The sequence below is a fragment of the Penicillium macrosclerotiorum genome (assembly GCF_028827735.1).
Source record: "Penicillium macrosclerotiorum strain IBT 26536 chromosome Unknown utg000007l_segment0_segment0, whole genome shotgun sequence".
NCBI classification, from domain to species: Eukaryota; Fungi; Ascomycota; class Eurotiomycetes; order Eurotiales; family Aspergillaceae; genus Penicillium; species Penicillium macrosclerotiorum.
Window position 1 is genome coordinate 2674791 of NW_026643086.1, and position 25849 is coordinate 2700639.

At 50.9% G+C, this 25849-nt stretch overlaps 10 protein-coding genes across 10 annotated transcripts; 6 read left to right on the forward strand and 4 right to left on the reverse strand.

The window, feature by feature from the left end:
* Nucleotides 1–746: 746 nt before the first annotated feature.
* On the reverse strand, nucleotides 747–3071 carry N7462_007797 (CCR4-Not complex 3'-5'-exoribonuclease subunit Ccr4; the record flags this gene model as incomplete). Its single annotated transcript, XM_057079515.1, has 2 exons — nucleotides 747–1936; nucleotides 2006–3071. 2 exons carry the CDS (start codon nucleotides 3069–3071, stop codon nucleotides 747–749), a joined length of 2256 nt encoding a protein of 751 aa, XP_056932185.1.
* A 1342-nt stretch (nucleotides 3072–4413) lies between these two features.
* Nucleotides 4414–5373, reverse strand: N7462_007798 (WD40 repeat domain-containing protein; the record flags this gene model as incomplete). The annotated part of the gene is made up of 1 exon (XM_057079516.1): nucleotides 4414–5373. The coding sequence occupies one exon, from the start codon at nucleotides 5371–5373 to the stop codon at nucleotides 4414–4416; it is 960 nt and encodes a 319-aa protein (XP_056932186.1).
* A 3169-nt stretch (nucleotides 5374–8542) lies between these two features.
* Nucleotides 8543–9724, forward strand: N7462_007799 (class I SAM-dependent methyltransferase; the record flags this gene model as incomplete). Its single annotated transcript, XM_057079517.1, has 1 exon — nucleotides 8543–9724. The coding sequence occupies one exon, from the start codon at nucleotides 8543–8545 to the stop codon at nucleotides 9722–9724; it is 1182 nt and encodes a 393-aa protein (XP_056932187.1).
* Nucleotides 9725–10369: 645 nt separating this feature from the next.
* Nucleotides 10370–10757, reverse strand: N7462_007800 (electron transfer flavoprotein regulatory factor 1; the record flags this gene model as incomplete). The annotated part of the gene is made up of 3 exons (XM_057079518.1): nucleotides 10370–10386; nucleotides 10461–10604; nucleotides 10712–10757. 3 exons carry the CDS (start codon nucleotides 10755–10757, stop codon nucleotides 10370–10372), a joined length of 207 nt encoding a protein of 68 aa, XP_056932188.1.
* Nucleotides 10758–11210: 453 nt separating this feature from the next.
* Nucleotides 11211–12402, forward strand: N7462_007801 (thioesterase family protein; the record flags this gene model as incomplete). Its single annotated transcript, XM_057079519.1, has 5 exons — nucleotides 11211–11561; nucleotides 11650–11658; nucleotides 11721–11742; nucleotides 11819–11988; nucleotides 12049–12402. 5 exons carry the CDS (start codon nucleotides 11211–11213, stop codon nucleotides 12400–12402), a joined length of 906 nt encoding a protein of 301 aa, XP_056932189.1.
* Nucleotides 12403–13850: 1448 nt separating this feature from the next.
* On the forward strand, nucleotides 13851–14463 carry N7462_007802 (MARVEL domain-containing protein; the record flags this gene model as incomplete). Its single annotated transcript, XM_057079520.1, has 3 exons — nucleotides 13851–13886; nucleotides 13948–14169; nucleotides 14224–14463. 3 exons carry the CDS (start codon nucleotides 13851–13853, stop codon nucleotides 14461–14463), a joined length of 498 nt encoding a protein of 165 aa, XP_056932190.1.
* A 1146-nt stretch (nucleotides 14464–15609) lies between these two features.
* On the forward strand, nucleotides 15610–16798 carry N7462_007803 (MmgE/PrpD family protein; the record flags this gene model as incomplete). Its single annotated transcript, XM_057079521.1, has 3 exons — nucleotides 15610–15765; nucleotides 15827–16605; nucleotides 16666–16798. The coding sequence occupies 3 exons, from the start codon at nucleotides 15610–15612 to the stop codon at nucleotides 16796–16798; spliced, it is 1068 nt and encodes a 355-aa protein (XP_056932191.1).
* Nucleotides 16799–20289: 3491 nt separating this feature from the next.
* On the forward strand, nucleotides 20290–23330 carry N7462_007804 (uncharacterized protein; the record flags this gene model as incomplete). Its single annotated transcript, XM_057079522.1, has 3 exons — nucleotides 20290–21985; nucleotides 22043–22967; nucleotides 23093–23330. The coding sequence occupies 3 exons, from the start codon at nucleotides 20290–20292 to the stop codon at nucleotides 23328–23330; spliced, it is 2859 nt and encodes a 952-aa protein (XP_056932192.1).
* A 577-nt stretch (nucleotides 23331–23907) lies between these two features.
* On the reverse strand, nucleotides 23908–24866 carry N7462_007805 (flavin reductase family protein; the record flags this gene model as incomplete). Its single annotated transcript, XM_057079523.1, has 2 exons — nucleotides 23908–24767; nucleotides 24821–24866. The coding sequence occupies 2 exons, from the start codon at nucleotides 24864–24866 to the stop codon at nucleotides 23908–23910; spliced, it is 906 nt and encodes a 301-aa protein (XP_056932193.1).
* Nucleotides 24867–25212: 346 nt separating this feature from the next.
* Nucleotides 25213–25758, forward strand: N7462_007806 (mitochondrial 54S ribosomal protein bL31m; the record flags this gene model as incomplete). Its single annotated transcript, XM_057079524.1, has 1 exon — nucleotides 25213–25758. The coding sequence occupies one exon, from the start codon at nucleotides 25213–25215 to the stop codon at nucleotides 25756–25758; it is 546 nt and encodes a 181-aa protein (XP_056932194.1).
* Nucleotides 25759–25849: the final 91 nt, after the last annotated feature.

A 25849-nucleotide genomic window follows, 5' to 3' on the forward strand; every position in this document is an offset into this window, starting at 1 on the left:
TGTAGTACCTGCAATGGAGGCAAACAGGAATCCAAGATACGAAAATCTCTACGGAAATCGAAAAGCTAGTTTCAAGAAAGCCACGCTTTATTTCTCAAGTAGATCTGAGGCATGGCAGAACAAGTACATGGATCAGAAAAAGAACTCCCTTCGCCAGGCAAAACCACAAAGAGCAACCTCACCAGAAAGCCCTTCGGCCACCTGTTCCACCTGAACACCAACCCGCCCTAAGCGTCGTGAAGCCGTCACAGATGACGTTAGAGATTAGGTGAGATGAAGCCGAGAGATATCAGGAAACCCCCAACATGACGTGTAGCGGATAAAAGAAAAGAGAGGAAAGGAAAGCACGCGATGACAAGGAGGAGGGGGGGAAACATGAACAGCGAGACCGCTACGTCGTTGACTACTTCCAACAGCCCACTGAGGCGGGAGCCAGTTCGACGAAACGTGGTAGCAAGAGAGTATAAGGAGAAGAGGACAGGGATAAGCAAGACAACAAAACATATAGGAGAAAGGAGACGGAAGAGAGAAAAGAAAAACAATTCATAATCACGGAGTGAGAGAGAAAACGACAACAGAGAAAGAGAATAAGGGAGAAAAGAAGCATAAGACAAACAGAGAGCGGGCTAAGTTACCCACCACCCCCAAAAAGATTCCGAGATAACAAACATGAAGAAAAAAAGCTGCATAAAAAGAACCCGACTACACAAACACCTGTCTCGAAGATTTCGAAATGCTCCGGTTCATCAGTGCCGTTGAGGCCCAAAATCTGCCTCCACAACCTTACCCTTTTTCCCCTTAACGGTAAACTCCGCGAACAATGCGACATGATCACTAGGAAAATGAAAATTGGGGAACCCAGGTACCCGCCGAAGATACTCCTTGTCCACCTCTCCGAGGAGTGCGGACACATGCAGCGTATTAGACGAGAACCACACGTAATCCAAAATATCTTTGAAATCAGGCGTGTAATTGGTGAACGAAAGTTCTCCAATGGCGCCGTAGGCCGACTTCAACTTGAAGGGATGCGTCATACCGACGCGGCTGAGGTTGCCATACAGACGCTTCTCCAGGTCTGGGTGCTCCTCAGCCAACCGGCCGTTGGCGATGAGGTTGTATGCCGCCGAACCGGGCGAGGAGTTGAAGTCACCACACATAAGGAGAGGAATCTGGTCACCGCTCGCGTATTCCATGGACGGCGCAGGTTCCGTGACCGGTGCATTTTCAGAGCCACTTTCTGCCTCAGAAAAGCGGAACGCGGTCTTGTCAGTGCAGGCGGGCCACTTGGCATAGCCATCAGAGAGCTTTGTTATCTCTTCCATCAGAATAGCTGTCTGGATAAGCTTGACGTCTTTGAAGGCCGGATCCCAGTAGAGATGAGCGTTCACGACCATGAAGCGTGCACCGGTCTGACGGTTCTCTAGGAAGACTACGACTGCAATGTGATCCTTCTGCCACAAGCGATTGTAAATATCATCCTGGCCCTTGGCGTCCGGTCGACGAACAGCAGTCTGACCGAAATTGATCAGCTGTTTGTCGAGCAGAATATACTTGCTTCCTTTGTAGAAAATAGCGCAGCCGTCGACGGACTTCGCATCTTCCTCCTGCATGCCCATTGCACGCCCACGGGGCCAGTAAACGCCCTTGTAATTGTTGTAGGCCAGCTGTTCCCGGAAGAAGTTGTTGTAGCTTCCCTGGTCAACCTCCTGGAGACAGACAATGTCCGAGCTATGAGATCGTAATTCATTAAGGATAAGTTCGCGGCGGAACTCCCAAGAAAGAATGCGAGAGGGAGCATAACCGTAGTGCGACTGGGTGGCAGAGGAGTCGCAAAGAGTATTGTAAGAAAGAACGGTGATCTTCTCAGTAGGACTATTGCCTGAGCTCGCAGTCTCGTCGAGGATTACCCAGTCTCGATCAGGGGGAGGCAGGTGGACTATATTCAGGTGATCAGTCTGGTTTTTCTTGCATGGTGATTTTTGTGAGTAATAAATTGTCAACTCACCTGGCATCTCTTCCTTGAGATATTTGATCAAGGCCTTGGTTCCATCCTTCATGATCTGGGACTTGAGGACATCATTGAGGGGGTTGCCCTCAATGCCTAGTGTATCCAGCCGATACAAGTATCCCATCTCATAAGGGAGGTTGCGAATGTTGTTGTCGAAAAGGTAAAGCTTCTTAAGATTGGACAGCATACCGATTTCTTCAGGGAGCTCCGTGAGGTCGTTTCCGGAAAGATCAAGATGAGTCAACTTCCGGAGCTGGCCAATTGCTGGGGGGAGCGCTTTCAGTTTGTTGTGATTGAGGTAGAGCTTCTCTAGGAAGACGTAGTTAAACAATGAAAAGGCCATGGCACGGAGCCCTTGGCCGCCAAAATCAAGTGCATTCCAGCCTTGACGGGAAGCGGATTTGCCAGTGACTGTACCATTTCGACCTTCAGCGCCTTGCTCTGACGCTTCAGTCTTGCTAGGCAGGATCTGGATTCCCTTGGACTGCTGTGCCATGATCCGGGCATAGTAGTGTGGAGAATTGGCTTGCCTTGACTCCGCCGCAAGCTGAAGCTGCTGCTGCCAATGCTCGTTCATTGATTCGTCCATATCATCGTCGACTGCGGTAGAGGCTCCATTCTGGAGATGGGTGGAGGTGAAGTGAGGGGTGGTTGTGGCAAGGGCGCCACCGGAGAAGTTGTGCTGATGAGCGAGGCTATGGGTGGTTTGGGTGTGATGCGTGTGGGGGTGTGGTTGCTGAGCATGATGAGGGTGATGGTTTTGCGCAGCCGATTGGAATTTGGGGATCTGCATGCCAAACCGCTGATGGGCCTGACCGCCATTCATCATGACATGTTGTCCCTGATGGCCCTGGCCATACATGGTGAACGGATTGAGGGAGGCTGATTGGTTTGCGGGGGGCGAACGAGAAGGGGAGGGGGTGTCGTGGTTGAATTTCAGTCGACCCGGAGAATTGGTCCCGTTTTGAACGGTGTGTCGTTGGTGTGAAGGTTGCTGTGGTTGTGTTTGGAAGTAGAACTGCCCGGCCCCAGGCTGCTGGAACCTGTAGGTACCATCTGCCATCTAACGGGGCAGACGAGACCGTGGCTTGCTTCCCTGGTGGACGACCGGGGGGCGGGCGAGTGGCAGGAGCTTCGGGACGGAAGAGGAGGGGAGAGGAGCGGTAGAGGATAGGACACGGTCTCTTCTCTTCTTCCACATAGAGAGTCCTGAAGCTGAACCACCCCGACTGGAAGAGCGCGATTGGGGGTTCGACGACTTCAAGTGACCTTGCGCGGGTGGGGGGTGGGGTTAAGAGGGTTCACAGCCCGTAGTCCGGTTGGGATCGAGCGATACCTGAAGGGCGGAGGGCGGGCGGAGGCGTCACGAGCACTCGCGGCAGGTGCAATCTAGCTAGTCGCGAGGAGATCAGATTAGAGAGAGGCTCCCAGAGGGTCAGGGTAGTAAGCCGGGGCGGATCGCACGATTGTCTTTGCGTGGGTTGATAGAGGACGGCTGGGATCGAGATGACAGTCTTGATGGGTGGTTTGCATCGAAGGCGGGAGTTACTCTCACGTGATATAGCCCAACCGGATGTGATTCATGCCAAGACTCGTCCCTTTGCAGCTTCCACCTTCTTTGTGTGTCTTAAGTGGCCTTCCCGTCCTTCTGGCACTATCGATGACTAGTATGGTTTCAAAGTCGCGGTAGCCTTGTCTACAATTACTGACTCTTCATGTACTGGAACCGCGTTTTTATATTTGCCACGGTTTCGGTTGAGGAGAGTGGCTGATGCCCGAGCGCTTAGCTGGAGCCCATAAACTGCTTACTTTAGCGCCCGTCGCCGCCCTGGTCAGCGGGTGATGAGGCTCGTTCGTGCTCCAACCCGACATTAATTTACAAAGACTGGAATAGATCGAAGCTTCTGATTCAATATCAAAATTAAGGGAAACACGCTATTGTTTCAATCTACTACCCCCCAATAAGGCATGATTCTTTAGAGCCCAACTGTCTTGTCATTCATGTTTCGCTGGGTTTGAGGACTGTATGAGCCCGAGACAAGGCCGACACGCGAAAAGGACAGATTGACGGGGTTCAGAAGAGGAGAACCAGGTCACAGCCAGCCAAAAGAGGAACTGAATGACTCATTCTCCTATTGTCCACGGCCATAACCACCTGAGTTGTCTCATGGGTGAACCTAGGTGAACCAATCATAGCTACGTGGGAGATGTCAACCCAGAGGTTTGGCGTTTGGCCGTCTTTGTACAACTGTACGAGACAAGTAGAATACAGAAAAGCAGATGCACCGTGAGGCTTGAATCTAGATACAAGCTCCAACGACCTAGAGTCTTCTCAACCAAAATAAACATCTAGTTTTTTATGCAGTCGAGCCGCATGTTGGGGGGATCCAAGGCTACTTCCACAGCTAGACAGCGTTCCAGGCCGACCACTTCATTGACCAGATGCCACTGGTGTGACCCTTGAGCGTGGATATACATTCGCCCGTTGATAGATCCCAAATTTTCACCGACTTGTCATCTCCCGCAGATGCGAGCCGACTGCCATCGCGCGACCAGGCCACAGCCCGGATCCATTCGGTATGGCCGTTGAGCGTCAATATACATTGGCCAGTCGCTGGATCCCAGATCTTGACGGACTTGTCATAGGATCCCGAGGCGAGTCTGCTCTTGACCTTGGGATTCTGCGGCGACCAAGCCAATGCATAGACAGTACTCTCGTGACCATTGAATGTTGACAGGCACTGGCCGGTTACCGGATCCCAGATCTTGATGGCGTGGTCGGATGATCCGGATGCGAGTCGGCTGCCATCACCAGACCAGGCCACCGAGTAGATGAAACTGCCCAAGTTGTTCAGCGTCAATACGCACCGTTCCGTGGCTAGATCCCAGATCTTGAGGTTATCATCTAACGCCGTCGCCAGCTGGTGGCTGTCGCGCGACCACTCTATAGAGTAAACGCAAATGCCGCCGCCGTCAAGGTTTGATATGCACCGTCCCGTCGCTGGGTCCCAGATCTTGATCTTGTCCAGTGAAGATGATGCGAGGCGGCTGCTGTCATGCGACCAGGCCACTCGCCAGACGACATCATCATGGCCGAGGAGGGTTGCTAGACACTGGCCTGTTGCAAGATCCCAGATCTTCACGGACTTGTCATCCGACGACGATGCAAACCGGTGGCCATCGGGCGACCAGGTCACGGATCGGACCCATTTGCTGTGTTCATCAAGAGTCCGTAGGCATTGTCCCGTAGCTGGGTCCCAAATCTTGATCAGCGTGTCATATGAACCCCCTGTCACGATCCGGCCCGACTCTGAATCTGGGCCCGGATCGGGGAATGCGATTGGTTCTTTCTCTAGATTCGCCATGTTCGGTCCTGCCAGGGCTCCGCGGTCTCCGGCTTCTCATCTCATAGATTGCCTTCATCTCTCTCCCCCGCCCCCCTTAGTGAGGAGGGGTACTCATCATGTGATGCCGCCAATGGCCTCCTTTCAAAAGGGCTCCGCGGCCAAACTGGTCCATAGTTGCTCTTGGCTCCTATCGCTAACCGAATTGGGAGGGCGCCAAGGAGCCGACACCAGTCGAAAACAATCAATTCAGTTGATATGTATGGGTTCGACAAAATCGGACAGTTGTAAATGAATGAATGAATAAATGGATGAATGAATGGTGTGTTGGTCAGCATCCAGAGACATGATTACCCCGGCCTTCTATTCGAGGTATTGCCAGGAAGTATACGCATGTCATTCCACTCCTGTCGGCCTCAAATTTCAGCCTTTGGACAATGATTAAAAGCCAACGGTCATCTGAGCCAGACACTAGCCGCCCCCGGTGGCAATCGCTGCAGTCCGTCCAATCCTGTGATGAGGGCGGATCACTAACTTGTATCCGCTGAAGCATAAACAAAAGCTACTTCCCGGGACTATTGGTTCTTACTCCAACTCAATTTTAGGCACTGGAAGGCGCATGTGCACCCGAATGCGCCGGTCAATCATGTCTCGAGCTCCACTCCGGGGGAATTGCCTCCTCGCCTGATGACAAATGGCACCGTGGACGTCGTGGACATGTCGGATTGCCTCCGTATAGGCCGGCGACCGCAATGGTCGCGATATCATCGGCGTCCGTTAGCTGTTGCTCTTACCCCTCCGAAAAGTACAGGCAATGCACATCGTCTGCCTGAAACGAGGTCTGAGAGCTCGAGGCAAAGAAATTGACGAGTCGAGAGCGTTCCTAGAAACCATACAGATGTGCCCTCCCGGATGAAAGTGTCAGATGCCGGGTCGCCTCTCCACTAAAGTACGTGGCAGAACGCTATGGTGTCGATCGGCAGTGCATTTTGGGTCTGCAGGTACCAAGCGACTGGATGGGGAGTACAGACTGTGCCGTGCCCCTAGCGTCCGAGGGGCAGAAGATAACTGGCCGTCAATTCAAGGCACAGAGACACCAAAAAACAGGGGGAAAGGGGAACGAGGGGCAGTGTCAGACGGACGCTAAGTCTCAGCTATCGCTCGCTAGGGCCCAGGTACCTGAGAATGGGGATATTCGGGGATCAAGATGCATGGTGGGTGGGTTGAACATGGTAGGGATCTCCGATGCTCGTGTATTCAGTCGTACGCCGTTGGATACAGATGGGCGCTACGCCGTACAGTTCCATCCGAAGTCCTGAACATATGGACACCTACCCACGGTTCACGGTGTACGAAAGGCGATGGAACGAAAGATCGGAAATGAGAATGGATATACATTCAGAATATTCAAATGCACAGGACCGAACTCAGTTTCATTGAATCTCATTGCCGAATCTCGGGTTTCACTTTGTCCTCATGTACTTTTTCCAGGCGGATGCGTCTCTCTGCTGGAGCCCGGGTACCCCGAGAACACCGGAAGGAACCGCTGATACCGAAGGCTGGTATTTTTATTTCTTCACCAGTCCACATCCAATAAGGCCAGACAGTGATTTAAATGATAACTGGTTTTATACTCTAATACAGAGTAGAGACGCATGATAGAGAGCACGTGTGAACTACGCACGCCCCGACCAGAGACCCCTGCGACAAGGATTTGAGGTCCGTTGCGCCCGGCCCCTCCTGGAGGGGCCGGGGCCAACAGAAAAAGAAAAGAAGACACTAAAATATGCATGATCGACTTTTCTTTTTCCCCCCGGCTCTGTATGACGACTCGACCATCATTCCTATAGAGGTGATGGTCCAGAGATAGCAGATAGACATTTTCATCCTGGTGCATACGGAGTACAGGGCACGGCGTACGGAGTGCAGTTGGTTATAGTTCGCGGCGGGGCGCCCCAGCCTTTTACCCTTTCCGGGGACTCGTCCGGAAAACTTGGGACCAGCGTCCGTGGCACCGAGTCGACTCATGATGTCAAGAGTCAGGCATAGAGTCTGAGACTATGAGCTTTGTACCGATGACTCTACCAATCATTTGATAAATCATTCTAACCAGCTTGTTTCATCTCCCGGAGAACTGTTGACTCGGGACCTCTTAATACACCGCGGACGGATATTCCAGCGTTGACGATCGAGGAAGATCTAATTGGAGTATATACTTCATATACTCCACATCCAGGGATGAATAAACTACTACGGGAGGACTCCCTGCTGTACTCGGGTATTTTCTTTTCGCCGGTGCTGTACAACTAAACGGCCCGCTTGAACTGGTAAGGACAGGGGGGCAAATCGGAAGGATTGAAATCTCAGACAGGGCCGACTCGTGTGCCCAACGGCAGAAGAGTTTTTCAGTCGAGCATCTCGTTAAACAGTTAGCCGAAACACTGGCGATGCTTGCCATTGGGCGCGGCGGTCCCTAACCCCAACGCAGCCGAGTCGGGCACCTCGAAGGAGCCAATTTCGCCACTAAATGGGATTAAATAATAATAGTTATAAGCCGGTATTCAGGAAGCATCCGTACCTTCGGTACTTTGGTTACGTGAACTAGCTTGTCTGGACTTGAGTGGAGCCCCGTTCAATGCCACTTCGATCCAGGGGTCGCCGGGACCAGGCCGCGGCCTTGCTGTACGCTTTTCTTTCTTCCCCCTCCTCTTTCTCTCAGAGGCCCTTTTTTTTTTCTTCTTCGCCTGATCGATTGAGCGGGCTCGGTTCTTCTATTCAAAACAGGAATGATTTAAGTTAACCGTTAAATTGTGGGCTATACTCGAACATCGAAGAGACCGAAATCTCTGCAATTCGCTGCGACCAAACCTACACTTAAAAACCATATTTTCCGAACCCGCTTGGATCCCTCCGGGTATTCTACTCGTCCACTTCTCTCTCTCTCTCTCTCTCTCTCTCTCTTCGTTTCTTCGTGTTATATTTGATACACCGTTCGGACTGGATACTCTCTTGCTGAATATCGCTGCATACGATTCCTGGATTCTCGACTTCGCTACTATTCATGACAAGCATGTCTCGCTGCTCATGAACCAGCTCCAATTGCGCGAGCATGCGACCGACCCGCAGTCCCCCCCATTGAGACTCGATATAACACCAGGGGACCGATGCGCCTGAGCAGGCAATGAATATGATGTCCGCAGGCACGGCTTCGTTTGCGGCCGCCACGGCCTCCAACTCCGACATTCACTCTAAGCTCAGCTCGACCTTCGCGGCGACCTCCTCCTCATCCCTCGGATCCTTGACGGACTATTCCAACTACCCCCTCGTGCGACGCGGCGATCGCACATATCTCCGTGACCCCGACAACATCTACCCTCTCCCATGCGACCTCCCCGAGATCCACCGCCAAAGCCTGCGCACAATGATGCTGCTGCGCGTCTTCGGCGGCCCATTTTGCAATCCCCACCTCGCCAATCGCCCGCCCAAACGCGTCCTGGAGATCGCCTGCGGGTCCGGCCTGTGGTCCGGCCTGTGTCACGAGTACTGGACGCGGCGCGGGCAGCCGAACGTTGCCTTTGTCGGGATCGACTTCGTCTCGCTCGTGCCGGACTTGCGCAAGCAGGGCATGAACTGGCAATTCAAACGACATGATCTCCGAAAGCCCCGTCTCCCTTTCCCGGACGATTATTTCGACCTGGTCTTCATCAAAGACGCGGGCATGTGCCCATCCAGTCCCGCGCAGCAGGCCTCAGGCCTGAGCGAACCCCTGCGCGTGCTCAAATCCGGCGGCGTTCTCGAGGTCTGGGACTCCGACTGGGTCTTCCGCTCGCTGCTGCCGAACCCGGCGCCGGCCCGGAAAGCCTCCCTGAAGGACCAGGAGGTCGCCGACTCCACCGCCACCTATACGTTTACCTCGGCGACGCCGTTCACCCAGCCGCAGAACAAGTACCTAGTGGACTACAACTCCTGGGTGGAGAAGTCGTTCGACCAGCGCAAGCTCACCGCTTTACCGTGCGCCACTATTGGCCTGTCCTTCAACTCGGAAGTGGATCTGTTGGAGAATGTGGACAGTCGCCGCATCGCAATCCCCCTCGGCGAGTTGCGGTGGGAGCGAGAGGGCCAAGGCAAAGATTCCAAGGGCCAGCCTCGCAAGGCATTGAGTACCGAACAGCTCTCTATCCGACGAACGGCCTTGCTGACCGTAGTCCAAATGATTGAGGGCATGGAGCCCATGCTCATGGAGGCCAGTGGGAAGGGTCGCGATGAATGGGACCGGTGGTGGGCGGCTATGACCACGGATCTATTCCAAAAGGGCGGCCTCGCCAGTGGCGAATGCCTCGAAGTGAGTGCGTGGTGGGGCCAAAAGAGATGAGCTTTTGCCTCCCTCCTTCCCTCCTTCCCCTGATCCCATGAGTCAATTCTGGTGTTCGTTTGGAGAGCGCAAAAAAGGAACAATGATCATTGAGTGCGCTTCATATTGGTGATACCCCCAACTTCGTGATATCTTATTACTATTTATCCTTTATTTTTCATATTTCTTCCCCCCCCATCCACCCTTTCCCTTTTCTACCCGGCGTCCCCGGATGCATTCGTTGCTGGCCATTTTTCACCTGGAGAGATTTTGAGGTCCGCTGCGGCGTGAGCTTCAAGGATTTTCATAGCGCTGTTTGAGCGTCCGGTACCTCTTCAGGTAGTACCTGTTAACCTGTTAGTGTTCATTCATGTCAAGGGGAATCCCTGTGGTCAAGAAGGCAGGGAACTGTTGCGCGCGCATGATGCTATGATTGATGTATGATCAACAAGATGTGTGAATCGGCGAAGAAACTGGGTCTAGTCCCCAGCTGCACATGAGACCGATGGACAAAATACTATATATATATAGAAAAATGACAGGATGACTTCGACGAATACTGCCCCTCGGCGCACTAGTCTTTTCGAAGAAAATGTAATATGGGGCTTGGGGGTAGGTCATTATGGGCACAGAAACTTGGGCCCGCGCAGGGAGGAGACATTGATCTTACAGCGCTTCGACTTCTGAAAAGATTCCGAGTTAGCCGGCCAGAAGGCTCTTGCAAGCTGTAGGCCCAGGGTTCTTTGACTCTGCTCACCTTTCTTCACGAACTCAGCCCGGGCGATCCCCTGGCGGATCTGCTCTTCATCGGTAAGGTGGGCTTGGCTGGCGAATGCGCGATGAAGCCTGTCCCGGAAGAATTTGTAGCCCTGGGGGTAGTCCCGCCCTAGAAATAGTAGCTCTTTTTGGATTCTTTCTATCAGTACTGGCGGTGGAAAGGGTGGTAGCGGATGGCTTCGCAGGGTATGCTGTGCAGTTCCCTGGGTGGGTAAATCTGCATAATCTTACCTTTGTAGATATTGATGACCTGCCTGCGCAACTCAGCGTTGACCATGGTCGGCCCATCAGTCGCCCCCTGGAGCTGAAAGGCGCGAGCAAAGGTAAATCGAAGCGTTGAAAAGGTTGGGGCAGGGTTGGAGAGTGGTTGGAGAAAGCTCGGTGGTTATCGGTGACGTCGGGCAGTGCGGAGATCTCGGGCGGTCGTGTTTATCAGCTGTGAGCCTGCGCCGGCAACAGCTATTTCCGCCTAGAATTTTTTAGATCACTTTATACTCAGCATCTCAAAGCTCTTTGGAATCCATTGCAGCCCCTAGAGCTGACATCGCTTTTGGAGGAGCTGTAGGTAAATAGGCACGTGCAAGTGTTGGTGCATCTTGCAAGCACGTCACGGCTACTCGCGGGGTCGTTCCCGAAGCCGAGCTCGAAGGCCCAAGCTTCGGCTTCGGGGGATGCGCCTGTGGTCCGCGGTGGTTTCAACTTCTTTCTCTCCTCAAGACAACCAGTCACCATGATTTCCCGAACGGCTCTACGACGACCGCTGCCAGGCATAATTTCCTCCTCCTGCTGCACCTCTCGTTTCCTCTCCTCGACCGCCCTTGTGCAGAATGCCCGTCCGTCAGCTTCGGACAACTCGCCGGCACGACCCCATACGATCGATCCGCGATGGCTCACAATGATGAAGCGACGGATTGGCAAATGCCTGATGTTCGGTATGAAGTCGGACCAGATTGATGAAGCAGGGAAGATTCTGCAGCAATTGGCGAAGGACTGGCGTGAATTGCTCGCAGGCAGCGAGGGGTTCCTAACCGATGAGAAGAGGCGAAGCTTGTTTCAACATAATGTAGTGTGGGGAGAGCAGGTATGGACCCAATCTGCGTTTGCTTATGTCTTGCAGGATACGAAGAAGCTTTACTGACACGGAGGTTGTGATCTTGATGGGTAATTAGGATATCATGGTAAGTCTCTCCAGTCCATTCCAAAATCTAGACAAGCCTCTTGGCAATATTACAGGGCAAAGCATTTTAACCATCAAGGACAGGGTATGAATTCTTTTCTTCAAATCTTGTGACTTCATTTATTGGGAGATTTGATTTTGTTCTAATACTAGTGGAGCAGGTCACGTCAATAACGTCACCTACGTGCGATACGCCGAAACAGCTCGAGTGAACTGGACGCGCAATATTGGCATTCACATTGACCCGGCTAATAAGAAGGAATGGCTCAATTTGCTCAATAATACTGGGATTGGGCTCATCCTACGAAGCATCAAGGTCGACTATAAATTTGTAGGTCTATGAATGGATCGCCGACAAACCTGAACTGGTCAAGCTAATCAATCATGGTAGCCCATGGTATCACCAGACAAGATCACAGTATATCAAAGACTTGTCCCAGATCCATCATCATTTCTATCTTCGCAATCTGCATTTCAATTGCAGGTGATGATCCTCTCAGAAGCCCGCCAACGCCCCGCAGCTCGTTGCTATGAAGATATTGTCACGTATGACTATAAGAAGAATCGGAAAACCCCAGAACTGCCACCTTTCATTCTTGACCAATTCAGAACGATTTGGGAACTACAAGAAAATGCTAAGAATGAGTGGCAAAACCGGATTTTGGACATTGAAAATCGGGTACGGGCTCTAGAAGTTAAGAGTTGGGACCGTGTGGATGCTGTTGAAGATACAGGTTCAGCTTGAGGAAATATACTCTCATATTGGCTTCTCAGCCTGTCGATATACTAGGTAGATATTGAATAGATGCAGCGCATGAATAATGTGACTGGACTATTATTTGAGGCATAATTTGAACATAGCGACTCCTAATGCATATTGAAAATAGAGAATCAATTTGTTTGGTTCCACTGTTAGGGTAATAAAGATATAGTATAGTGCAAGGGCATATATATATATATATATATTGTAGTGGGAAAATGACCTCGGGTGGGAACTGGCGGCATAATAGAAAGAGATATATAAGGTTACCCTGCTGTCTATAGCAACCCAGACAGCCTTTCTCTTCGATAAATATCCCTAGGTGTTCTCTTTTTCTCTTCCACAGGGACAGCGAGCGTCCCTGACACCAGTTCAATATTTAGCCCGTGTTGATATAATATCTCCGCAAACCATTACTCAGCCGCTCGCCTGTTTATGCACGATCCTGGCAGTCTCAAGCGCTAATAGATAATTTCAATATCATGCCCTTTTTCATCGTGCTTGAAGGCTCTAAAACCAAGAAAACTATTTAGTATCAGCTTAATTTAGCCCAGCGAGATGCATTTTATCATGAACACAATAGCTACGCTTTCAAAAAATAATCTCTGTGAAGATCCGGCAACATTTTCAGTAGGACTCAGTCAAAGTACAAGATCGTGAGGTATGACCTGTGACAGAACGAACATGACGGGGTTTCCGACTATCTTGTTTTTCTAAATTTCGTTAAGCAACCCAGATTTGAGAGTCTCTCTTGATGATAATGCTACCACTCCGCACTTGAAACAGAGAAGGGGTCTACCAGAGGGGTTTAATCCTGGAGCCGGGCTATGCAGGGCTGTGTCGGACCCAGCCCCACAATCTACATCTATCTACCTTAAAACCCTGTTTCAAGAGCCTCTTCTTCTGTGTAGAACAAAGTGGCAGTAACATTTATGGTTGTCGCATTTTGAGAGGCTCTATAGAAGCCTTCATTTTAATAGTAAGACATATCTCGATATACCGTACTTGTGGGCAAATGTTAGTGTACCTCCTGTGTATTAAGATCTTCTCAGGATGCGGCTCGTTTGTGGATGAATGGCGCCCCGGACACCCTGAAAACTTTTTTATCCGACTAAATAATGCAGGATTCCGTTGGGAAAGTCGAATCAATTGGGTAGGATTCTTCACCGCAGTCCGATCAACGAATGAAGTTTCTCACCTGGCAATTTAGCGCCGACTTTTGGCCCCTGATCCCCACCTGGGCATCCAATGCATGCAACACAGCCTGAGAAACAGATCTGCGTCTGCCTTGCCAGCTCAATTACAGAGTTACTTCTTATGAATAATATTCAGTGGATTTCTTCTCATTAATAAGAGAGCCGCTTGCTCTGTTTTTCCCACTTCTTCCATAACACTCTACCTGCAAGCAATTTCTATAAGCCAAGTCCTTCAAAATGCAGATAATCAACAGAATCGTGCGATTCTTCCAGGTAAGATCCCCTCCCATTTTGATGGAGTCAGAGCTCAAATTAATGAATCACCACATCCTAGATGGTATTCAGTGGCGTCGTTTTGGGGCTTTCTATCAACTTAGCGAGGAACCAATACTATGGCAAAGTTCCATCCCAAACTAGCTATGCCGCCTTTACTGGAGCCCTCGGAATCATTGCAGGTATAATCGGATTTGTCGCCCTCATATTCAGCGGGCTCGGTGAAATGGTCTCCATCGTCGTCGATGGCGTAACAAGTGCTGCTCTGTTGATTGGCGGAATCGTACGTTACTATCGAACTCTCGTTTTGCTATGGAGATTCTCATAATGCTCTTAGGTTTACGCCGTGGCACTTCGTGGTACCAACTGCAATGACACATCCACCGATGGAAACACTTGGGACAACCCTTTGATTAGTGGTGGCTGCTATACCGATGATGACGGCAAACATTGTTTCGACAAATATGTTGTACACAGTCGCTGTGTTCGTGCCCAAACCGACTGTGCATTTATGTTCATTACATGTCTTGTCTGCCTTGGTGCAATTGCCACCTCCATTATTGCCCGTCGTCGCTAGACATCACTTCGTACCAGGGAAGTTAGCCTTACGCATATTTGACGCTATACGTTTATGCTTGAATGTCTCGGTGCTAGGACAAAATAGGCATTTACGTGGTGGTGTTTAATCCTTTTTGTCCTTGATGAGCCCGATGACGGCAATTTTGCTTCGCTCTATACCCCGAAAAACCTTCCTCAGTTTTTTTCCTGGCTCAGTTGATCAATGTCAGTTTCTCATTTACGCTTCAATGTCTAATAAGCTGTTTTGCATGTATTTTGAAGGTCCCGGGCCATGCACTCATTCGATCATTCTACCGGGGCGCCACTCTGCTATATATAGATGAACTGTCTCTTTGGAAGCAAAATGGATCAAGATATTGTGATCAACGTCATTTCTTCATGTTTATTATATTTCACATTGTGGGACTAGAATAGTCTTTCTCTGACCTCCTTTTGAGCCCCTTCTGGATGACTCCACATTCTGGCTACCCCACACCGTCTCATTGGATCGGTTATGTGGCATGGCTGTCAGGCTTGCTGCCTCCCCCAATTTGGAGGACTTTGGTTCAAGGCCCAGCCTTTATGCCCCACTAGAGTCGCCTATTCGGCATTTTGACTCGGAAGGTGGGAGGCCTTTGGATGGGGTAATCGACAAACCCCTGTGATGCCCCTCCCATTTTAAGAACACGTACCACATCCTTATAAAATCGACCACCAGGCATAGGTTACATCGAAAGACAGTCAAAAATCTGAATATGGCACAACAAACTATCCCACAGGGGCAAACTCGAACGGAGCGCCTAGCTAGTTGGGCTGCAAACGTCCAATTTCGAGATCTTCCCCAAGATGTAGTCGAAAAGACGAAGGATTTTTTTCGTGGATTGGCTAGGTTGTACCATTGCCGGTCGCCATCATCCGGCCGTGTCTGCTATTTCGAAATTTGCAGTCCAGATGGGGCCTTCCAATGGGAAGAGCGAGCTCGTCGACGGGTCCTTGAAATTCACCACTAGTCCAGCATTTGCTAGTTTGGTTAACGGTGCTTCGTCTCATGTGGTTGAGCAAGATGATCTCCACAATCGCAGCATAATGCATCCCGTGAGCGCCCCTGAACGCCCCTAAAAGAGAGGCACAAGCCTAAGACATGAATATGTTATCTGAATCTCCGATGCTGACTGTATTCTTGGCCACCGTTATCTTCCCGGCTGCACTTGCTGTAGCTCAAGATGTAGATGCCAGTGGTGAAGAATTCATTGTCGCTTGCGTCGTCGGCTATGAAGTCGGTTGTCGAGTGGGAGAATATTTGGGAAAGAGCCACTACGAGGTATGTTGTTCGAAAGAGTATCAGTTCAGAATTGAATTCAAAATTGACGTATTGTATATAGCGTTTCCATTCTACTGCAACAGGCGGAGTTATTGGGGTCGCTGCCGCTACTGCTCATCTTTTGAAACTAGATGCCGATCAGACTCTATCTGCAATTGGAACCGCTGGAACGCAAGCAGCAGGTCTTTGGCAATTCCTGATGGATGCCACTCATTCCAAACAGGTTCATACAGGTAAGGCATGCTTTGACGGAATATTCGCCGCCTACACTGCCCGCGATGGGCTTCTCGGCACCCGGGACATTCTGGAAGGACCAAGGGCAATGGGTGTTGCCTTAGTTCCCGGGGATACTTATCCGGAAGCGATCGACCAAAATCTTGGGACGGAATATGAGGTTCTTCGTTCTAGCTTCAAATGGCATGCCTCTTGCAGACATACTCACCCGAGTGTTGACGCGCTGCTAAGTCTCATGAAGAAGAATCATGTTGCTTTCGATGATATCGAGTCGGTGGTCGCCCGTACTTATCAGGCAGCTATCAACGTCCTTGGATTGACGGGACGAGGGGAGACGGTCCACCAGAGCAAGTTCTCAATGGGCTTTGTTCTCGCTATAGCTGCGAAAAAGGGACAGGCAATGATTACCGATTTCACTGAAGAGGATTTGAAGGACCCTTCGTTGCGTGATTTCCAACAACGTGTGAAAATGGAGTTAGATCCAGTAATTGACAATGCATTTCCTCAGAAGTGGCAGGGAACTGTCATTGTTTCTTGCAAGTCTGGTCAGACTTTTACTGAATCTGTGGAATATGCCAAAGGAGATCCAGAATTCTCCTTGACGAGGTATGTACTCCGACATGTATCTCCAAGTCTCCCTGAGCTAGTAGTTAATCCACATGTCAGGGATGAGATCGAGAAAAAGACGCGATCGCTCGCGAAATATGGTGGTTTCACAGATTCTGGAAAAGTTAATCACCTTATTGAGAGGGCATGGAGATTAGAAAAGGAGAAGAATGTCAGTGGGTTTGTATTCTAATCCCACACAGATGACACTCGTGCTTGTATGGCGACTCCGCATTTTTTGTCCAAATTAGAACCCATCTCTCAGTTCGAATTACGGGTAAATATCTATTTCAGAGAACAGTCATTACGTAGTGACCTTTTGGTAATATCCGAGATCGTCATTTCGTGCAGCACCGGGATTGGAAACTTTGCAGACCACATCGAGCAGATTTGAGCGATAATTTTTATTTCGCAAGGTGATTACTATTGACTACACCGCATTCAGAACCTCGTGCTTCCCCCCTACTACTTGGAATGTTTGTAGTAGCCAGAGAGTGAAGACATGTGGAATCCATTTCCACCATATCAGATACTGGGAAAGTGCCAAGACCGAATGATTTAGGTTATTCAATGAGCGACATGGCAACAGGGGTTGCTGGAATGGCGAATACCAAGATAAACGGATGTGGCTTGTCTCGAAACTCAAATGAGTAAAAGTTTCAAGCCACTTCGGCAGCACAACTTCGGTGGCTTCCTATTGGCTTATAAATTACTGCTAACCTTATCTACATACATCATGTACACAGATGCCGGGTATATGTGCGATAATAATGTAATAGAGAATTGTGAGTTGTATCGCTGGAGCGTCTCTCTTGGGCAAATGCTAGCTACTATTATTACAAATACTACTCCTTAGTGCTACTAGTGATTGCTCGCAAGTTAGTTAACTTACTTCTCCTGCTTACCTAATTCATTGCGTCTTCAAATTGGGACTCATGATACCCTCGACTTCTTCTATTCCTAAGACCTATGCCTTAAATTTGATCACCTTTCAAGAAATCATGAGCTCTGGTAATGTCAGGTGTTGATATAATGTGAGGGATAATACTATCAGCATATCTAGTACTCAGGCAACGACTTGACTACCTCGGGGCACAAAAACAGACCCAATCTTCGAGTGGTGTTGATCAAGTCGTCTTTGTGAACTATATATCCTATTCTTGAGCCTAAATGCGTAATTTATATAGCTCTACGATTCTCCCTTCTACGTAGTCTATGTGCGTACTGACGGATGTCTCCCTGTTGGATGCACCATATCCTTCGTTGGCTTAAAATAGAAGAAAGACCCACCGTACCAGTAAATTTTGACCAAATCTTCAACTGGTGTTTTTGCCACCACCATTGAACCATCTTGTCAGTCAGATGATGCAGAACACGTACCCCTATGTCAAAAAACATTGAGAAGCCGGTGAAGCCTAGCACCCATGTAGAAGGGACGCGAGGAGAGAAGTCTCTTCTTCGTCTCATCTCACCGCCAAGAGCGGCCGCTTTCCATAACAGAAGCGTTTAATGCCCATGCATTGGAATGTGGCCAAAAGACTACCCTGCAGAAGTTTCTCCTCCTATGACATTATTTCTCACAAGTTCTCTTGCATGGAGTATCAATGTGTATCACAGTTTCATTTTCCTCTCCAATACAGTACAGAAAACCTGGATGTGTGGGCCCTCCAAAGGCACCGTCCAGAACCTCATTTTTCGGAGACCTTACCGAATATAGTCGGGAAGAGGGTCACATAGGGCCCGGAACGAGTAGGACGAGCGAAATAGATCGGCGCCTTAACCTTGCTCAACCGTTTATCGGACCCAAGCAAAACTCCGGCCACTTATTCGGAATTGAACTCTATCCCACAAGCCAGGGGAAAAAAGGAGTCAAAAGAGGTGAGTTGCGAAAGATACCGGATTGTCGCGGTTGGTTCCCATGACTCCCAGATTGATCGTCTTGGAGGATCGTCCAGGGAAAAGCAGAGTCTGCTGGGGTCTGTCACCCGTATGCAAAGGCTTGAGAGGTCAAGCCATCACGAAGCCGGCCGCGGGCGTAGATCCTTACCGGATTAGTGTCAGATCTACGAGCGAAACCTTCAGATGCCAAGAACTTCGGAAATCCTGGCTTTGGGAGGGGTCAAGCAGTCGGCGATAGGTCGAGGAATCGAGAGGTCGCATATCGGGCAGGTGTGGATGCACCCTCTCCATAAAATGAGATTCCGTCTCCTGAGCTTCGATTTGGAGAGCGATGGACATCACTTTCCATGATCTACCGAGGCGTGCACTGGAGGGTGGATCGCACGTTGGTCATTGCTGGAGCGGAGCCTCTACAGGGCGCGAGATAGCCGAGCATGTGAAGAAGAAGACTCAGCGAGCGCCTTCTGGGCACTATAGGATGATTCTTCTCTGGTCGAAAGGGCGACGGGATTCGTGCGAGCCTTATTCCTGCTAGGGCCACCCATCGGGCCGCATGTTTGCGTCTTCTGCAGTTGCGCTCATTAATGAGCCAAAACCCCCCAATGAATAGGCTTTTCCCCCCAGGCGAAGGACTCGTGTCGGCCATGCATGCCCCAGGTCTAGTAGCAGGATAACCCCGCAGCAGGCGGCCCAGAGGACGGTTGATCGTCCGCAAGTTGGTCTGATAGAGAAATTTACCAATGTCGACTTGGGGATGGCGTTGATAAATGTGCTGTCATGAACTTATTCGGGGTGAGCATCGTCACCGGGATCAGCCCCAAAGATACGACAAATAATGCCTCCGAAGGCTGACGATAAAAGCAGCATACTACGTGTTTTGAATACATGTCGGCACGCCCACAAAGTTCAGACAGGGGTGTATGCATAGAGATAGGCGCTGGAAAAACGGGCGAGCCACCATAAGACCTCTGAAACCGGTCGCCCGTACGTGAGATGAGCGGTTTGTGCAGGAGCGGGACGAACTTCGATATGCTGAAAAGCCGACATTATAGTTCCGGCTAACGGGAAGAGAGACGAAGCTGCAAGCTGTGTTTAGGGCCGTTTCTGCCCTCGTTGAGGATTGGACGATGTGTAGCTATCCGAAGTAGTTGCAGCCAGCAGGGGACGGGTTGAGTCCCGACAGAATCCAGGTCGAATCGCTCGTGAGGGATAGACTCGGCCCCCTATCATATCCAGATATCGACTATGGATGGCCATTAATTTCTCGATTAAAGCAATTGATTACCTCTACTATCAAATTCCGAGAGTCGATCGTGGCAGTGTGAATAGAGGAAGAGTATAGATCGTAGTTTTCGCTCCATACATCAGGGACTTGAAGGTACCGTATGTACATACGGTACCGAACATACCACCGGGCGGCCGGGACCGCCTGCCCGAGCCAGGATGATCGACGCCGGCGGTACGGTGACCGTACGTGACGCCGGTCGGGTTCTTCTTGAGGCCAGTCTCTTCAACCTAAACCTCTTCAATACTGTACAAGGCCGTGACTTTTCCTTCTTCCCCTTCTCGTATTACCTTCTTTTTTCTCTTTCCTTTCCTCCCCTCTCAACCCCCCTCCTTCTCCCCTCATCAACCATTCTGCCTGGATCGGCTTCTAGGGGAAGTTCTTCTCTTTCCTTCAATCCCCCCTCCTCCCCCTCCCTCCCGCTCCTTCCAGCCTGGTCCCAGTCCTTGGCCTCATCCCGCCAAGCTGACTCGGACCTGGGTTTCGGGCGAACCTCGTCCATGCCACGCTCATCCGCTGCGGGTCGGAAGAATCAGAACAATCGGCACGAGAATGGCCTCATCGGTCCCGGCAAGAAAGTGACCAAGCAGAAATCGAGTGGCCACCTCAACGGCTCGCCCGGCAACGGCAACGCCCCCGGCTCGGGCGCCGCTGCTCCCTTCGACCTATCCTCGTCTCGTTCAAATAGTGACTCCGCGGTCACTTCTCCGGTGGTCGCGGGTCAGGCGGGGGATGGGTCGAAGGTGGACGGCAATGTGCGTGGTCTGGTGAATGGGCACAGCAAGGGTGTGGAAATGGCGTGTGGGCAGGCCAACGGCACCACGCCGCATAACGGCGGCATGGTAGGCTCGGCCTCTCGCAATGGCAGCGCGAAACGATCCGGCTCCAATTCCTCGATCAATCCACTTCAACTTGCGTCCACCATACTCAAGTCGTGTCCAATGTATGACACCATCGCCATCTTGATTTTTCTGCTACAGCTTCCACCAATGGTCCTTACCCTCGTTCAATTCCTCTTCGCGTCCTTGACATTCATGCCCCCGAGCGGTGCCGCCGCAGGCTCTCTGTCGTCGAATTTCGATATTTTCCAGGGACCCGCCGGCACGCCTTCCCTGGGGACCATGATTGCCATGGACGGGTTCTGCCTTCTTTTCTGGGGCCTCTTCATGTGGACATGGGCCCAGAACTTCGCAATCGATCTCGCTCACGTCCAAGTCGCCATCACACTGGGCGGCGGAGGCTCCGGAAAGAACGGTGGGGTCAATGCCTTGTGCGTCGGAATTGTTCTGCTTCTTCATATTGTTCGCAGCAAGGGCATACAAGAATTTGTGATGGGGCATCTTGTATCTGCCAAACTCATTAGCCCTGATCTTTTCTCGCAGTATTCGAATCTTCTACCCGCCGAGTTCCGACGAACCGAGTCTCAAACGTCCCCGAGTTGGCTGAGGAGCCTACTCGCCGTCCATATATTAGCACAGGCCGGAACTGCAATGGCGAGACGCTCGATGGCCAGGAATCGGTCTCCAACTCCACAGCGGAGCGGGAAGCGCGGAGATACGGAGGCATCGGCTGGCTCGCAGGGTCAGGCCGATTCGGCCCTCGAGTCTGCCGCTAGCCTTTCGTCTTCTCTCGTGGGGCCGGATGGTCAATTTGTCAAGGACAGCAAAGACCGATTAACTTCAGCTAAGAAACGAAGAAGACAGGCCAATCAAGTCCGTAGCCGTCAGCCATTTTGGGCCGCCCTCGCCAGTACAAAAGTTACAGTTATGCGTGAATACGAACACTCACGTGTGTTGTCAAAAACGGCACGCGGATTGACAATGAGCGAAGATGATTTGCAAGGGGTTTCTCTTGACGATGGATTGGTATGGATTACCGATGTGGACAGCTCCACGATCAAATTTGCCGCCGGTGATCTTGCCGACGATGCTATGTCGCCGAGCTCATGCGAAGCTGGCCGGTTGGACGAAGATACGGAACCATTCTATGTTTGTGTGAATGGCGCTCTTTGGGCAACTGCGACAATTTGTAGGGTTTCGGATTCTTCGAAAGGACCCAGTATAGTACAGTGGAGGGGTGAGATTTCCGGACTTGCTCCGAATTGTGCCTATACCTGTTCCTTTATCCGCAGCGATACCGACGAGGAAATATGTGCTATGAGTGTCAAGACTCCTGCAACTGCTGATACCGAGCAAGGTTGGTCCCATTTCGAAATCAACGGTCCCATTGCTATAATACTAATTGATCCAGTAGCCGTTTCCGCGGTACCAACGCCCCCTCAGCCGCCTTATCGTCCTTCATCTCCCACGACCACGCTGAAGAACTCCATCATCAATGCTGAGGCAAAATTGAACGAGAAACGCTCTCGTTTGAAGAAAACGAAGAACGACCATAAACTTCTCATTTCAAAGATCCGAAAGGAACTGGACAATTTTAATCATCGGCTCCAAAGTGGGACGGACGAAAATAGACAAAAACAGCGTTCGCTGCAACTGGAGCGTAATATTCGGCAGACAGAGGAAGCCACTGCGGTCTTAGAGGTCCAACTAGACAGCATGGAGAACGTACCGGAAGAGGAGATGGAACAATGGTCTGCACACAAAGCTGATTTCGACCGTGAACTTGAACTTTTTAATGCTACCAAGGAAGAGCTTTCCGAAGCACGGCTTGCAGCAGCTCAGCAGGTGTCGACATTGGAGCAGGACTTGAATATGGTTGTTCAAAAGCGCGAACGTCTTCAGAGTCGCCGTACGCGGGTCAATGAGCAGTATGAGCGCATCATCTCGGCCAATGCTCAAGGACTAAATGAACGAGAGCGACGCGCAGCTGAACAATTTGCTCGAGAGCAGGACCATGCCAAGATGGAAGCCAACTTCCATGAACAGTTTGGGAGCATCAGTCAGTCTGTGCAGGACTTCCAGCTGCGGACCAGTCAACTTTGGCAGCAGGCCTCTGCGATCGAGCAATCCATTCAGCAGCAACAGCAACAGATGCTTCTGGATTCTGGTCCCTTGACCCCGGAGGGAAACTTGCCAGGCACCAATCCTATGCTGGAGACTATAACAACTTCCGCTCCTAGCGGCCGCGCGTTGCTAGGACTTAGTTTCCCCCGAAGTCTAGTCCTCTGCAAACTTCCTCATCGCCCGTTCACGCTTCGTCGTCTCATCCAACTAGCCCGGTGCAAGATGGCCCCTTCATGCCTCAATTTCCCACGTCCCCGCTGGGAAATAATACTGGATCATATTTTGGATCGGACATCAATCATCGGGATCGTTCACTTTCCAACCTCTCAGCTCACAGTAGTCAGTACGGCTCGGAGTTCTTCGAGTCTAACCGTCTGCCTCCTCTCCACTTTGACTTCTCCGAGTTGCTCAACGACAAGCAGCAGCGGCCCGTTTCAGATGGGAACGGTTTCTTGTACCACGGTGGCCGTCCTATTTTGAGTCCTTTTCAACGAGCCGCGAGTCGAGGCAGTGGAGCAGGCAGTGGGAGTGGTGGCAGTCGAAGTGGCAGCGGCAGTCCAAAGTCGGCACGCGATTAAACTGCTCCCAAGGCTGATATTTCGCTCCCACCAGACTACTACGAATGCCTCCATTTTTTGGTGTCTTGAGATGGCTTGCCTGAGATTTTTGTGCTTGTATTTTCCGATCCGTTCGGTGGGGTCATTCTTCGCATTCTTTGTCCTATCCATATCCAGTCCAATTGTCTTCTCTTGCCGAATCGTCCCGTGATGGTCTTGGAATCGTTTGGCCACACGAAGCGAATCTTCTCTCGCGGCAAGATAACAAATTTGGATAGATCGGGTTGAAGTGAGATGAATCGCAGTTCTGTGCTTAGAGACAAAAAGCTTGTTCTATACTATCTCGGTTCATGCATTTGCATTTTAATAGCTGTCTTGTAGCTCTATTGTAGTTGGTATCATTGAAGCCTGCTAATAAAGTACAGAACAGGTAGGTGATCTCATTATAGCCTTGTGATCTATTTGAAGGTCTATCTATATATACAGGAAATCGAATGGGGACGTTGTGTCAATCGTATATGTACAGGGCCACACCTTAATCCATACCAAGGGCCATCTTCACCGGGTATTTTTCAGCAAGAATGCAGACTTGGGCATTTCAAAGCTCACTTCCCATCTTCCAGAACCGGGCGTTAGCATACGCCAGGCACAGTCGGTCAGGCAAATGCTTCTCGGAATCTTCGCGGGTACAATCCTGGTTCGAGAGCGAGTCAACCGAACCCTGAATAGCACCTACAACCGTACCCAGTACAATTGAGTGGTCCTGCACATCAATTTTCTGCGGGTGAAGTTCACACTCGAAAACGAACGGGAAATCCACGGATTCAGCGTTATTCGAGTCTGGCAAGCACGACTCGGCGCCTCTCCGTCTCAAGAGAGGAAGGGGCGCTGTGGTATCCTGGCTGGAGGCCTTTTTGGGATTCAAAGCCTCGAATTGAAATTCTCCATGCCCGCTCAATATCGTTGCGAGTGTGGTATTTCCTTTGGAGAAGTCTCGGGCTAGAGTTGCTGTCGCGGGCCCTGGTGCGAGCAAATGGACTAGAAATCGACCAGACGCAAGGAGCGCGTTCAGTGTTTCTGAGGGCCGGCGCACATTGAAGGAGATTACCGGGCGTGGGGTAAGTGTGACGGTGTTGAAGGAAGAAACGGTCATGCCTCGGAAGGACGTTGTATCCGGAGGACCGGCAGGATCGGTGGCCGTGATGATTGCAACAGGATAGGGAACCCGGCGCATAAGTAGGCGGACATGTTCGGATATTGAAGATTCAGGTTGGGTTTGAGAGGAGGGCTTTGTTGACGTCAAAGAGTTGTTTTGTCCATCTGTTGAGGTCTGGGGTGCAGCACTGCTGATATCTCGTCGTGTGCACCACTGAGCGGGGTGCTGGTGACACGGTATGGCGGGGATTCGGTGGAGGAAAGTTGGGATGGAAAATGGTCGTACATTCGAGTGTATTGGCTCTTCAGATAGTTAGAACCATGTGACTGCGCTACAGAATCAGCTCAGAACGTACCTCCTATGCTTCGTCGAACCGCGAGGCGCGGGACTAATAGCTTCATCCCGCCGGTCGGAACGAGGTGAAGCCAGCGCTCAGTATTTAAAGAGCAGGCGAGAGGTATTGCACGACGGATAAATGCTCAAAGTTGTCTTCTTTCATGGCGAGATGCAAAGCTTTGAAGACTATTTGCGAGACCTCAGCTATCGGAGGCCGTGAAAATCCCCGGTTGCTTACATAATCGAGATATTCGAGATAATTTCTCTGCGTCGGATTGCCGCATGGTGTTATAGCATCAACCCAACTCTGTCCTCCGCAATCCACCGTTCAATACGCCCAGCAATTCAATTGGGGCCATATTTGCTCCAGTACCTGGTCTAAACACAGCGTTCTGCGCAAAATCCGGCATAATGTCAATGCATACCACTCTTCGCCGTACCGCGGCCACGATATCGAGCTCAACCTCAACCATCCTTCCGTCCCGAGTACCAGGCTCTCAACCCAATGCCATAACCTTCGTCTGCTCCCAATGCCGTCATGCTACCCTTCTCCGTCGCCCGAAGCGCCCATACACCTTCACTCAACTCATCACTCTCTCTGACGGCAGCGCCTTCACTCACCGCACTACTTCCCCGGCTCCCGTCTACCGATCTACACGTGACACGCGCAATTCGCTGCTTTGGAACCCTTCCAGCAGCAAACTGATGAATGTTGAAGAAGATGAGGCCGGTCGACTCGCGGCTTTCCGTGCGCGCTTCGGTCGCAGCTGGGATGCCAATGCTCCAGCGGAGGCCGCTTCAGCCACCGAACCACAGGACGCTGCGACTAAGAAGGCCGAAGAGGAAGCAGCCAAAGCCCAGGCGCTGGCTGATCAGGAGGAGGAAGATAATCTGCTGGATCTCATCAGCTCTTTCAGCCAGGAACAGAGCACGGCCCCTTCGAAGAAGAAGAAATAGGAGTGGCGTTGTGTGACTAGTTCAAGAAAGGAGGATTCGATTATTCCCGGATTCTGGATGGGAGTTAGGCTCTTTTGTTTCATTCATCCTG